The sequence below is a fragment of the Lemur catta genome, chromosome 9 (assembly GCF_020740605.2).
Source record: "Lemur catta isolate mLemCat1 chromosome 9, mLemCat1.pri, whole genome shotgun sequence".
Classification (NCBI taxonomy): Eukaryota; Metazoa; Chordata; class Mammalia; order Primates; family Lemuridae; genus Lemur; species Lemur catta.
In genome coordinates, this window is record NC_059136.1 from 11,366,843 (window position 1) to 11,381,928 (window position 15,086).

At 38.3% G+C, this 15,086-nt stretch overlaps 1 protein-coding gene across 6 annotated transcripts in view; it reads left to right on the forward strand.

Annotated features, from left to right (window-relative positions):
* The window catches only part of MCTP2 (multiple C2 and transmembrane domain containing 2), a 224,358-nt gene extending 209,604 nt beyond the window's left edge, over nucleotides 1–14,754 (forward strand). For 5 of the 6 annotated variants that reach the window (XM_045561772.1, XM_045561774.1, XM_045561773.1 and 2 more), the window contains 3 exons: nucleotides 3,823–3,932; nucleotides 9,420–9,517; nucleotides 11,669–14,754. In XM_045561772.1, coding sequence (XP_045417728.1) covers nucleotides 3,823–3,932; nucleotides 9,420–9,517; nucleotides 11,669–11,737 — 277 coding nt within the window. In that variant the 3' untranslated portion in view covers nucleotides 11,738–14,754. Of the gene's footprint in view, nucleotides 1–3,822; nucleotides 3,933–6,707; nucleotides 6,905–9,419; nucleotides 9,518–11,668 lie in introns of those variants that run through there. The other variant, XM_045561775.1, reaches the window with a different exon arrangement.
* Nucleotides 14,755–15,086: the final 332 nt, after the last annotated feature.

Genomic DNA, 15,086 nt, shown 5'->3' on the forward strand with positions numbered 1-15,086 from the left:
AACAGCATGATTTACTGCAGTCTGATACTAATTGTTGCTTTTATTGTCTTCCCAGGCAATGTGGGAACCTTCGTAATCTGTATTCTAGGTCTCTTAAGCTCTCTATGATATATTCCATGTTTTTGCCCTTTGTGATGCCGTCTAAGTACTTTCTTGGACAATCTTGCACACTATATTGGTTTCTGAAATTTAAAATCCTGTTACATTCATCCACTGGGTTTTTAACTTTAATCGTTATAGTTTTCTTTTTACAAAGTTCCAGTTGCTTTGTTTTCAGATCTTCTTGGTTATTTTTTCATTTTCTTCTTGATATTTTCTAGCCTCTATTTTATAACTTTTAACATATTAAACATTATTAATATGTTAGATTAGATTTCAACATGTCTTTTGTTTCAGATTTTCCTGTTATTTCTGCTGGCTCTTACTCATGATGCCATGTCATTTTGTATTTTGAGTTTTTCTCTATGAACTCACGTTACTTGGCTTTGTATGTGGAAAGTACTCAGACATCTGAGTTCATGATGCATTTCTTTGGAGAATATTACTGCTTGAGTCACCTTGAGGTACTACCAACCTGAGATCCCTTTCTAAATTTTTTGCTTAAGGCTTTTGAAACTACACAGGTAACACAAACTCAGATGATAAATCTCTCTCTACCTGGTACCAGGGGCATGATAGGCATGGTTCTGTATGTCCACTTGTGTTTGGTGGCCTCCTTTCTTTCTTCTTTATCCATACCCTGGCAATGTAAGCTTTATGCAATGGTCTCCTATTAGAGTCTCCCCTTGGTGAGGCCCTAGGTTTCATCTTCTGCCCATCACACACTATGTAGATAACAGAAAGAAGCTCAGAACCCCAATATTGGACAGAAATTATTATGGTGAAAATTGACTTTGAAGTTTAGTTACCTCCTAGAGTTCTTGCAATTCATTTTATTTTTATACTCTATTAATATCTTCATATCAGCCTAGTAATGGCATTTTTTCCTAAAGAGTTTTAAAAATTGTTTACTATTTTACTTTTTCATAAAGGTGGAGTAGTATTGCTAGAAAGGGAATTATAATGTATATTTATTTTATAAAAGTAATTTTATGTATTTTATAACTTTTATTATTTTCAAAATGCTACCTGATATAATTAGCTTTCTTTTTATATGTATGTCCCTTCTGTGCAATAACAAGAAAAATGAGAGTAGCCGTACTATATTGAATGATGACTGTGTGTCAGATATTTTAAATGCTTTATATTTATTAACTTATTGAATTCCCTCAGTATCTTTATAAAGTAGATGAAGTTGTTATTTCCATTTTACAGATGGGAAAACTAAAGCAAAGAGAAGTTGAGTAAATTGCTTAAAGTCACATAGCTAGTAAAAATTGAACAGAAATTATTTTTAAATGGAAAGCTACTGGTTGATAAGTAATCTACCAGAGTGGAAAAAAAAAGGTGGATTTTGTTTTACCTAGCTGTGGATTTATGTCCAGGATCAGCCATTCACTACGTCTCTAGTCTATGTCTCAAGTATAGACTTGAGATATTTCTTCTGTATAAAAACCTGTACATATGGTATGTGTCCATTTGTCAGTTTAGTAATTATTACATGTATGCATATTTTTTTATTTCTATAATTTAGTATTTCACATATATCTGGCTTTGAGCCTCCAGGGTAGGGGCGGGGGTGTTCTTTTTGTATTCTCCTGTTTTTTTTAAAGTTGCATTGGCATTGCAGAATATAAACCTAATTTGACTTTTTGTCTTTATTTAGAGATTTTTAGATATTTATTTAGAAAATTTTCCATTAATAATACTGAGGTTATTTCCTTTTTCAAGTATTACAACCCATCCTGGAGCAGACATTCATGTACAGACATTCATGTACTATCTCTTTGTCTTTGGGCAAGGAGAGTTGCAAATTAAATTTCTTGCCATGCAGAACTGAGGCAAATGTGGTCCATATAACATTTCAACACATATTGTGAAATTGCCCTCTAGAATGTTCTACTGGAAGTTCTGTGGAAGAGAGAAGTCCGGAATGAACCTTACATATATGCAGAAATTCAGAACAACATAAACAGGGTGTGTTACAAGACTGAGGAAAGTAGTCATTATTCAATTGGTGGTGTCATATCCCTGGGCTGGGGAAGGGCCTTTGTAAGCCCAGCCAAATCTAGACATCAACAAGGAAAACTGATAAATTTGGTCATGTATGTAGAATATATAATTGTATAATTAAAACATTATAAAGGCAACAAACTGAAAAAATGTTATATATAACAAACCTGACAAAGGAGTGATTTCTTTACTATCCAAAGGGATATTTGAAATCACTGAGGAAAAAAAAGTCAAGCAAAACAGCTCAAGGGAGAATTTGCAAATAGTAACTGTTTTCATTTTTTGGAGTTTTTACAATGCCAGATGCTGAGCTTAACTACTTAAATGCAAATTCTTAATTCTAACAGACTCTATGATATAGGTGGTGTTATTATTCCCATTTTGCAGAGAGGATATTATGGTTCAGATTGATTAAATCAATTTCTGGAAGAGCCTGGACTCAAACCCAACTCAGTATGTTTATAAATCGATTTTCTTCAGCACTTTCCTAAATAGCCCCAGGCAAAAATAAATAAATAAGCTGGAAATCACTGAAAAACAAAATGCCTAACAGACATGTTAAAAGGTGTTCAAATTTGCTTATAATTTAAAGAAGTGACAAATTAAATACATACATATATATAAAATATCTCTTAATGGGAAAACATTAAAAAATATTGGTAACAGTCTTAAGAAGAGGGTGACATAACTGTAGTTATCCTACAATGTTGAAGGAAGTATGATTATTTACATAAGTCAGACAATCTCAGCCTTAATTTGCTCATCTATAAATTGGGATAATACTTGGCAGAATCATTGAGAACATTACATACTAAATGTATGAAAAAATGTTAGCACAATGTCTGGCACATATGAAATGCAAGACAGCTATTATATGCTACTCCCTCAAAAATCCCTCAACCCTTCACTCACACAGAAGACAACAGAAAACATCTTTTACCTCTTTGTATTCCTAGCGCAAGGAAAAGGGGCAACAGAGAAATCTGTATGTGAAGATGAAGACCTCGGTAGGGTGTTAGATTTCTAGGACTGCACAAGAACCTCCACAGTGTATCTGTTTCCACAGCCCATGTTCTAGATCACCATTTCCATGCAACTCAAAGCAGGCAATAGACAGAACAAAAGGAGCCCTGTGAGAATAGTATATGGTAAAATCACCTAAGTTTTCTATGGTGGTGTGATGGTATCGCCAAATACTCCCCTACCGATTTCAGGGCACCATTAGCTTTCTGGAGTAAACAAGTCTGTAAATTCTAAATATAACTCAATAGCACAAAAGTACTAAAGCACTGTAATAATATCCTCCCTTTTCTAAATATTTACTAGCAACCATGTATTCCTTGAGAAAGATATATTGGCTTGGAAGTGATCTCACCAACCCCTACTTTTAAAGATGGCCACGTACAGAGCTGTTGTGGCAACATTTGTAATCACTTTTTAGAGCTAAACGTCTTCTCTTAGGATCTATTGGTTCCAGGAGGGCAAAGTCACCAATATTCTGACAAATTGAATGGCAGTTGTTCTGTGATTGTCTCCTCACGCATGCTTTCCCAGTACCTAATCAGTTTGGCAGACTTTTATCTCCAGGTTTCCAGTAGTTTTCCTTTTCTTTTTTATGTATATAACCATAACCATAAGATAAACGTGGCAAGATGACTTTGGCAGTTGTTGAACATCAGAGGAAATGACATCTGTGTGGTTTGTCTACAGCACATTCAATTGGACCGTCCCCTTCCTTTCATCGCTGGCCTGTTTGATTCTGGCAGCAGCCACTGTCACTCTGTATTTCATTCCGCTGCGGTACATCATTTTAATCTGGGGTAAGTTTGGCAGGGTCCTTTTGCTAGCAATCAATTCCAGGTAAGAACCAATTACTCATTTTTAAAGTGCAACTATTAACTTTAAATGTGCTCTTGTTGGCAATTAAACATGAGATTAAGGAAAAGCATTTTGGGCACAAAAACTTTCAAGACCTCCCTGGAAAGGCCAGTTACGTGGATAATCAGCACAGATATTTATAGGCCTCTTGCATAATTGCAATAAAAATAAAAATGTGATTGTGCATACCCTTTCCCTTTGGGCTTGCCTAGTCATAAATCCCCTTGAATAATGTATTGCCCTGGCCCACTAACTTTACGGAAACTCTGTTCAAACAGTGAGCAAACACCTGCATCTTGCCCTTTATATTATGTAAAAGTAGATCCGACCACTGCCAGCTTGCTCCTGACACTTCATCTCTCTTGGAGGAAAAAAATTAACCTAACCCCATTCTTAAATCGAGAAGCAGTGAGGGGAAAAGGAGGGGGGTATTCTGTGACTACCTAACCAGTACCTGAAAGAGGAGGAAGTTATTATTTATCAAGGGAACTGATGCACCTATATAAAGTTTAGCTGCTTTAAAAAAGTAGAAACAAAAATGGCAAACTGGAAATAAATTTCATGACTTGATTTAATACTCAAGCTAGCAATTTTGTGAATATTTGTGTCTTGCTGGGTGGGCTCTGGGTTGATATAAGGAGTATGAATTGCAGTAACTGAGTTATGGGAGAAGCAGTCAGCCCTTATCCCTAAGAGTCTGTCAGTCCTGGTTTTCCATTACTTAGCTCCAGTGACTGCTGCTGAGATCTCAACCATCTTCACTTCTAGGGATCTTCAGATGTTAAGATGTCAGGGGAAGTCAAAGAGGAGACACTGTGTTGAGATGCATTCATCTTTAAGCAAAAAAGCTAAGAGCCTTAAAGTGCCAGATAAAAGCTACAGCCTTTCTAAAACCATTAAATATAGACCCTCTCACAGACAACCCACAAAGGTAGAAACCTGCTAACAAGGAAAGCCAAACATGGACATTCAGAAGGGAAAAGTCATGGGAAAAATAGAATAACTCATAAAATTACAGAAGTAGAATGATTTTTGAGGGAGTATAGTCCAAAGAGTCTCTATTCTAACCCCCTCTTTAGGAGTCTGTTTTAATACTTGATGATTCTCCTCCTTGTTGAAAGTTTTATATCCCTGCCTAGTTTTTGCTTGTTTCTTTTGTTTGCAACAGTTCTAGAACATTTGTCCTTAGGAAAGAGCATGGAGCTAGTTGGGGCACACTGGTTAAGAAGGCATATTTTGCAAAACTATTTTCCTGAATACTTTATATACTAAATGTTTTCTGTATAGACCAAATAATCTTATTTTTTCATAAGTATTAGTTTCTAAATGCTATGGTCAGCTGTTAAAGAAATCAAGGAGCAACAGTGTTTATTATTCTGGGGCTTGCTTGATGTGTTTCTATGCAGCCTTCCTTCCACAAAGAAGACTAATTCTGTGTTTCCTCCTTTGATCATCAATTTTGGTATCCCAACTCCTCTTTCTATCTACCCAAATCACTGTGAATTCTGATCTTATCCTCCAGGTTTTTTGGCAGCTTTCCAACAACTTTTTGCATCTACTTAATGAAACATTGCTCTATTTATTATTCACTTTATGGATAAAATTATTAATTGGCACAGAGTTTATTATGCTCTCCAGTAAGCCTTTGAGCTCTATCCTCTGTGTCTGGTTCTTTGGTTTTATGTTTTAGCCAGGAGTTCATAGTTTATTGATGAGATTACCATGGATAATGTAGTCAAAAGCCTTCACAATCAACATGTGATCTATCACCTCCTCTCGTCCTGTAAGACCTGCCATGCAATCTTGGAATTATTTTTTGCAATTCTATTAGGAATTATGTTTTTCCACAACAAGTTAGTTACTACCTAGCATGGGCCCAGGACATTCTTTTGCTCATCTCTTATATGATTGTATCCCCTGCAGAGACTTTCTCACATAGTAGAAGATGAATTTACATGTCTTAAACTTCTAGTGTTCCTTATTCATTTTCATTGAGTCTTAAAAATGAGTTCTTAAGTTTTTCTATTCTGTTTTTAATTCTTTGAAAAAATATTTAACTACATGTACTAGACTTCTATATTCTGTATACCCAAATGATATTTTTGTGTAAGTATTTAATTATCAGAATTATTTGACATAAGCCCATGAAAACAGCTTAATTTGATAATGGCCCTGGGGAATATTCCTGAACCCACCAAAATCGTTGTAAGGTTTTGACAGGCGAGATACTTTTGTTTTCCTCTCTGCCCTCTAATTCCTAGTGCAACTACATATAATAGATCTTTAATGAGTACTTAAAAATATTTTGTGAGTGAATGAGTCTGTCAGCTTAATGCCTGTGTTCTGTACAGATGACATTTTGTCAGCCCACCGCCTTTCTTGGGTGGGAGTGTGATTTTTGAAATTTAAGTGAGAAGTAGATTTTAAGAAGGCTATCTGAAATTTTCTTTAGGAAACATTATCTGAATTTCAGTCACTTATTTGATGTATGCCTTTCGAGCATTTCTTAGGATTAGATCTCACGTGGGTCTTCTGTTCCTTTTGAAAGATTTCCCATATTTCTTCTGTTCTTCATCATAGATGCTCTAATTATAATTTTTCGGTTCTGGTCCAAGCCCCTTCTGTTTTTTAAATGTAGATATGAGTTCCCCAAGCTAAATTCTAAGCTTTTTGTAAGAAGAAACTGACTTATTTATTTTTGCATCTTCATTTGATAGCACAGTATCTCATACATGGAAGATGATTGGAGTTTGATAAATGAACAAGGAAGGAACCTCCGCCCCACCTGACCAATGTATTACACTTGGAGCCACATGAAAGCCACTCATATAATATCTGAAAAATAATGCTGTAATTCTGTTTCAAGTGGTCCTTCTTAAGTGGCCAAAATACAAAGCAGCCATGTAGTTTTTTATCTCTTCTTTCTTCAAGTGATGTTTTTCTTGTTTTTGTTTCTTTTAATGGAGAGCTCATTCCACCCCATTGATCAATTCAATCTATGATATAGGATCCATAAGTGATAGTGTCTTTTCCAAATGTTATCCTTTGGTATTTAGATTTCACTTGCTTTTTTTGTTTTTCTGGGTTTTTTTGGATAAAAAAATTTTAAAGCAAATATACCTTCTGTCTGTATCATTGAGGTTAAGAAAAAATCTAGAGGTATGGCTAACAGGCTACTGGATAAAGCCACAATTTCCAAATTTGGATGTGTGATCACATGCTTGGTAATATAAAGACTCTTTTCCTTCACCACTTCCTTTGTCTTCTTAGCTTATTAATATCCATAGCAGCAATGAGTCCTCTATATTATTGTGGAATTTCAGGTTACATAATCCTTTTGCCTCTACTGTCCAATGTCATTCTCCCATCAACCCAGGAAACCCTATAGGGGCAGGTCTTTATATTTCACATTTTAATATAAGAAATCTGAGATAAAGGAAGGTTAAGGGAGTTGCCTAAAATCACACAGTTAATGATGATGCCAGAACGGGGGCCCGGGTATTCCTTCATCATAACACTTGATTTCTTGCCCCTTAAGGATGACCAAGGAGTCTACGACTTCCTGTTGACACTTGTCTCACACAATAGTTAATATGGCGGAATTACTGAAACTTTGAACCAGAGACACCTTTTGAAACATACAATCTGAGAGCCTTATATTTTTGTTCTATTTTTTTTCCATCATAGACAGTCTCAGCGCATTGTGGACTACTTTTGCCCTTATTGGTGCATTTGAGCTACTGTGCAGGTTTATAATCTTCTCAGTCACTAAGAATGCAGTGTTTTGATCGGCTGTGATATTATCCCTGCCTTGCTGTTCATTGTAAAGACTCCAGATGCGCACACTATATATAATTAACAATAGAAGATATATCTTTGCTCAATACGTCTTTGTCTCCCTTCATCATTTTGCCTTGTCTGTTTTCTTTTGCCAAAAAGCCCATGCTACAATTAAATGTCTTTAGAATAACACAGTGAGAGTATTTTAGTGTAAAGGAACGCTTGGGGGAGTTTTAGCTAGAAACACGAAGCTTGCTGTGGGGGTAGAGGGAAGAAAGGCAGAGTGCAGCTTTGACTTGAGGGAAAGGGGATCATTTGCTAGGAACCTTCCCCAGCCCGACCACCAAGCCGCCATTTACTCCTGAACAATGGCTGGCTCCCATTTGCAAAGCAGATGTAAATCTGACCCTCCAAAGAAATAACTGGAGGTTGGCATTGTGTCAGGTATAATGCCATGCAGGAAGCCTAGTCCTCAGATGAAAGCAAAGTAATATTTAATGAACAAAAAAAAAAGAAACATCAAACCTTTTGTGTGTTGGGGACTATGCACAGTTAAATGTTACCTTGGCTTCTGAGTAAGAGCCATTCAGAGTACAACGGAGCTAAGAATTCATTCGGCGTCATTGGGGATGACAGCCCTTCAGATATGATCCTTGTTAAACAAGCACCCTGTGGCAAAACTTCAGAAGGCCACCTAGTCTTTCTGCTTCTAAAACTCAACATGAAAAACGGGATGACATTTGGTGAAAAGACTACACAGCTTATGAGCTCTGGATACAAGCAAAGCAGCTCCAAGGAACAGAGTAGAAGACAAAACGTGGTTGAGAGGAGCTCCCCTCTAAAGGGGCAACCGAGAGCAAAGCGCGGTCTGGACGTGCCCAGGGCCCCAAAGTGCAGCCACCAAAGAGAGACGCTCTACAGTATATTGACATCTTAAACGCCGAGCCCCCTTCTAATTAGCATTGTCCTTGTCCTAAATTAGCATGTACTCCCTTGCCCAGACAGTCCCACGCACCAGTGTTGCGGCCCATAAATTAAGTTAGCAACCATAGTAAGATAATTTTCCAATAATAACTTTTCACAGTTTCCCGCAGCATCGAAGTACAATCAACATGTCAAGTTCTGTTCTGCTGTGAGGGAAAAGAAACCTGTGAAAATGAGTTGGAGGTGGGGGCAGAGAGATGGCTGCGGTTTCTTCGTAACAACAAAAAACAACTCCCGCCTTCCATCTCCCACTGCTACGTTTGGTCCAGAGCCTCCAAGCAGAGACTTGTTTGGGCTAATGAAGGCCTTTTCCCATCTGGGACATTTGTTTTCATAGCAGAGGAGACTGTTAATCAGCGTATTCCAAAAAAAGCCAATGAACTCCCCAGTTTGAGCGCGTGTTTCTGTCGCCCTGCTGCTGGGATTGTAATGGGATTTTCACAGCTGAAGAAGGCAGAGCCCCTCTTCAAGGCAGCCCCCTCCTGCCTTCAGGAAAAGGCATTTGTGAATGATTCCACATGACAGCAACATGTGCATGACTTGAGGTCTAGTAATTGTTTTCACACTAATTTTTACTTGTGAATACCCCTCCTTTCCCCCCAATCAGGCAAGTTTTTAAAGATACATAGATAGATAAAGAGATCACTGGTGTTTCTATTTTTCAGGAATAAATAAATTTACTAAGAAGCTTCGAAATCCCTATTCCATCGACAATAATGAGCTACTAGACTTCCTCTCCAGGGTACCGTCTGATGTTCAAAAGGTATGTAATTGAATGGTCACCACCAACAGGGGCCCCAGCCCAAAGTCTGGGTGGCCCCAGAGCCAGAGGAGCACAAGCCTTTGCTTGTGTGAGTAATTGAGATAAGGAACCTGAAATCCTTAAAGAGGCCTGGCTTGCAGGGAGGTGGCCGGAAAACCTTTGTCCAAAGCAAGAGATGACTGGGGAAAATTATTCTGAAAAAGAGCTACTTAAGAATGATCTAGAACTCATACTGCGTGGCTACCGTGCACTGGTGTAGTCCCCTTTCTGATTGCTTGCCTCCCTAAAGAGGATAAGATGGGCTCAGTGAGCAGAATCCCATGCCATCCAAAGCTGGGCGTGTTGCTTATTTTCTTTCTCTTCCGGATGGCAGGCATTTGAGGGGAAGTAGGAGACAAGAGGATTATTCTTTTTATTCTCGTTTGCCCTGATTATCTCCTAGGCCTCCCTCTTTCTCCTCTTCCCTCTAAAGACTTAGGGATGTGGAGGGCAAAGCCCCCACTTACTCTAATACACATAGAGGCAGAGACAGCATGAAATAATTTGAGATCAATCAAAAGCATTATTTACAGGTAACGGTCACATAGTCCGTTTCTGTGGATACACAGAGATTAACGAAAGCAACAATACCAGAAGGTCTTGTAGAGTAGCTCAATCTGAGCCCCTGCAGATCAGCCTGCTCTAAATCCAGGGGAAGGAGGGCAGGCAGCGATTTCTCTAATGGAGAAAAGAAATTACTGAATAGGTAGATGGGGGAGACCAAAGAGACAATCTTTTATTATTTGAGAGAATCCCAAATCAAGTATCGATTTGTGTCTCTGGGCCACCATAACATAATTGGTTCCCTGGCAGATCCTGGTGGATCACAGGGACGTGGGGCTGAAACGCCTTAAGAGTTTCTTTCCCCTGCATTCCTGGTTTGATAGATTAAAACTGACTTTGTGATGCTATTTTTTTCTTTAACCTTCATTTTATGATATAATTAGCTGTAAAAATACATTCTATAAAGATGAATTTACTCTGTAACATTTGCATTGCATAATTAAAAAATAATAACCTGACCCATGTACATTTTGCATTGAAGATTGACAGGCATAGCATCCTCTGCTCCTCTAGGGGACCATTACAGACTCCTGGAAAGAAAGGGTGTTTTGTTTTGTTTCCATTTACCTGCTTTTGACAATGTATAGCCTAACTTATGTGATTGGGCATCATGTCCTTGGGAGGTTTGGCACAAATGCTAGAAACAGGGAACTCATGTAGTCTGTAATACAATATTTTCAATAAAGCCATTCCACCAGCAGCCTGTCAAAGCCCACACACCAAAGCAATATGTTTGCAATGTACCGTCACTTGGGTCACAATGTGAGTGCATGCTGTATCCTTGAAGAATAGACATTTCCATCAAGGCCCCTAAGGATTATCTGTGCATTGTCCAGGCCCCAGCCCTCAGAGTGGACACTGGGTTGGAGTTGGCATGAACACAGAGACAGACAACAAAAGAGCATTCCAGAAAGATAATACAGAATGCTCGTAAGATCCTCTGGGTATCAACAAGGGCACTTTCTAATAACACAATGACAGTTTGCCACTGGGGACTCTCGAGTACTCATATTTATCCCAGATGTTTTAACCATTACATTGCAAATAAAATGAATTTTTAAGAGGAATCTCTATAAGTCTGGGGCCCAGTATCAATTTCACCATGTTTTCCTTCTCGGGCAAAATAAATGTATATAATTTGCTGAGATGTTTTCCCCAAGATTTTAGATATTTTTAAATGAATAATTCTCCGTAAGTTGCTGTATCCTATACTAAGATAAACATTCCCAAGAGGCAGTTATTAAGCTTACTTATGGTTGAAAGCTGGCACACACAACACGAAGATCATCTAGCAGTGCCCAGAGCAGGTAGAAACCCACGCATCTCATTAGAAAAATCTGCTTTTAATATTTTGGTTTCAAGAAATGATGCATGACTTCTCAAATCCTTCCTGCAATTAATCCCTCCATGTTCCTGTGTTTAGAAAATGATTCATTACCTTTGAACCTTCCTTCCTCTGCCTCGGTGTGTCCTTGGGGAGCCATTAGCACACACTGTGGTGAGCTAGGGTTACCTAACCGCCAGCGTCACGTCTGTTTGTTTTCACAGGTGCAGTACGCGGAACTGAAGCTCTGCAGCAGCCACAGCCCCCTGCGGAAGAAGCGCAGCGCTCCCTAAGGCACACACCGGCTTTGGACACCACCACTCGATATTGTGTGGGGTTGATTAGACCAGCGTTGCGGCTGTCTCGGTGGTACCTGCAGCGTCCTTCTGAAATGTGTGCGGCGTGGCGCCCTCTTTCTTCTCCCCCCTTCACACACACAGATGCACGCGGGCATGTGCGCACATCCCCACACGTGGTGTGTCCTACTTGCATAGAGGGTCAGCCCAGCAAAAGGGAACAATCCCGAGACTGTGAAAGACTAACATCCATTCTGACATAGGAGGTAAAGCAAGGCTGCCATGGGTCTGAACGCCCTCCTTGAGAACAGCCAGGAGACCACTTGGATTCGAGAGCGACTTTGAACTTGTTTTCACACCTCCAACAGATTCTCATTAAGATTCAGTCAGTTCCACTCCCCCCCCCCACTCCTTTCAGATTATTATTCATGTAAGTTTCTTCAGAGTTAACAAGTCTTTGATGGCCATCATCTGTCTAAATAATGTATATTATAAAAAGATTTTTTAATAATTACCAGAATTATCTCAGATCTTTAGGAGTGTTTCAGCTGTGATTATTAAGGATGTGTCTGTACATTTTTGATCAAGCCCTCAAGTGCTGGATACCAGCTTGTGTCATGGTCCATTGCTGGCAATGGATGCCCCAGGGAGGTCCCCAGGGATCACTCACTCGAAGAGTGAGTGTTTCATGAAAGTATTTGGTTGCCTTAAAATACTTTCTTCTGATTTTACTTTTTGCTTATTTCCAAAATATAATGTCAACATGTAGTTCCAGAAAGGTAAAGAAGAGGATGAATGAATGAATTCTGTAAGGATTTAGAAAGCTAAAGACCAAGGGACTAATATGTGAGGCTGCTTACCCAATTATCATAATCATTTCATTTGCCTGAATGTTTTGAGCAGAAAGTAAAAATACTTCTGCTGTCCAAATTTATCTTTTGTTCCTCTTAGGAGCAAAATAAGTGACATACAAACAAAATTTATTCCAGAACCCCATTCCTAGAAAAGTACCACCCCAAAGTCCTCCTTTGATGGCACCTGTCTCCTGCAGACCCCACCATTCCAAAGCATTCCCCTGCCAAGTAAAAATCTTGATTTTGTACAGATACAAAATATGTACAAATATCTCTCTGTTCCAATGATATTTAAGTTTTAAAGACTGTATTTTGTTGACATATACTTTGTGCAGTTTTTATGTATATATATATATGTGTGTGTATTGTAAAGGAAAGCTAAGGTAAAAAGATCTGATTTAATAGTGAGTTTGCTATTTTTTTTTTGTCTCTGGGTTGTAATTTAATAATCTTCAAACAAAATGTTTATGAAAAATGCCAAAGATTCTAAACCTTATCATCCCGTGTCTGTTTTTCTTCATGTTGTATCTCACTGGGTTGCTTTCTGGCTGAGCCAGATTTCTGCATGATTTGATTTACTTCAAGTTAATGAAGCTGACTGGAAAAGAGCCTTGCAGAAATTATAAAAGCTCCAGTAAATCTCTTAGTTGTACATACAATAGATACCCAAGAACCTCTTTTGTGAAACCAGTTACTCAATCTTCTGTGTAAACAATGCCTCATTGTCTTGCTCCTAACTATCATCTAGTTTATCATAGTCTGTCATTTTGTAACGACCTAAGTCAGACATTTTTAAACAGACATGTGAGATCTGATCAGTCATTTGAATGAAAACTTTCAGCAGCAAAATAACCCCTTATTTATTTAAAAGTGGAACCAATACTTTATTGTTGTTCTTTTGCTATAGAATTTCAAAATGAAATAATTTGCCTGACAAGGAGGCATCATTAGACAGACTTATTTCCTCTGTATCCCGACTGAAATTTTCAGCATTAAATTTAGGACCCAAACACCAGTGTAAGAACAGGACCGAATCAACCTTTAATAAATTGCATATGGAAAACAATTGTTCATTGATTAAGTAGACATCAGATGTTAAAAATGAATGTTAGTTGTAAGTGACATGTTAAGATTTATACAAGTAATCAGAAAATTTTAGGAAAGATTCCAGAATGCTTTGGATAAAATTTATGGATTATGGACTCACAGTATGATAATTAAAGATAATTAAGTAGGAATGTTAAAGTCTTGCCAAGTTTTCCTGGCTCTCTTCTCCAACCTCATATGCCCAATTCTAGCCCTGCCTGGAAATCTTACAGGCATCTACACCTCAGCAGATGAGAAACTAAACATCATTTCTCTCTCCCTGTCTTCAGAACCCTGACCGCCATAAACTCCTTCTAACTTCCTTATTTCACTTATTGACATTGTCATCTTCTGGCCTGGTAACCTCTCAGACATCCTCTTTTTTGTTCCTCATGCTTTTGTCCTTATCTCCCAACCATAAAATCTAGTGCATCCAGTGTTGACGTGTTATCCACTTCGGTTCGGGTTGCCACCACCCACATTGAGGCCTTCATAACCTCTCAAAAGTCATGGCCATGGTGCCAGTTGCAGTATGTGAAGTTAATCCTCATTCAGACTATTCTTTTCACTTGGAATAAACTCTCCCCAATTTCTGCATGAATGGATTCTACTCTCCTTCAGAACTCTCAAGTCTCCTGCCCCAAAGAGGCTTCCTTAGTCCTTTGGCTGGATTTGGTTCCACCTTCCTTTTTTGCACCATCACGTCTTATGTATCATTCTGGCATCTGCCATAGGTCATGAGAGGCCGTAGTCACTGTCCTCCCCAGGGAGCCCCTCCTAGCTGGCACCTAATAGATACTCAGGACGTCCATGTTTAACCTACCAGGTCATAGATGATTTTTGTCTCTCTGCCCTTTCATATACTGCCGTCAGAGCAGAGGCCTGAGCTGGATAGATGTGTGGTCTGTCCTGGAGAATAATTTCTTGCATTAAGAGCTTATTTTGTGTGATATTATTTGTAATCCCTGGCTATGTAAATTAAACAATGTCTTATATTTGGAGAAGTTCATATCTGTATGTCAAAGGAAAATATAAAGTTTTTTTTGGTGGGGTGATAAAAAAATCTTTTGATTCTTTATTTGTAATTTGTCATTTAACAAACATATATTGAATGCTGATGATATACCTGAGCAAAACAGACAACATTCCTTTGGTAGAGCCAGATATTAAACAAATACTTCCAAGCAGTGGCATGACATGCTCAGATTTAAATTTGAAAAAGATCATTCTGGCTGCAGTGGCTAGACTAGCAATTATGAATGTTCAGTGAGGAATTATAAGCCACTTACAGTATCCCTGATAAATGAATGGGTATCCTTCACTTTCAAATAGTGGCACTGGAAAAATAAAAATATGTAAGTGAAACTGAGAGATAGGAGACAAAGTGAGCAGGATTTAACAATTGC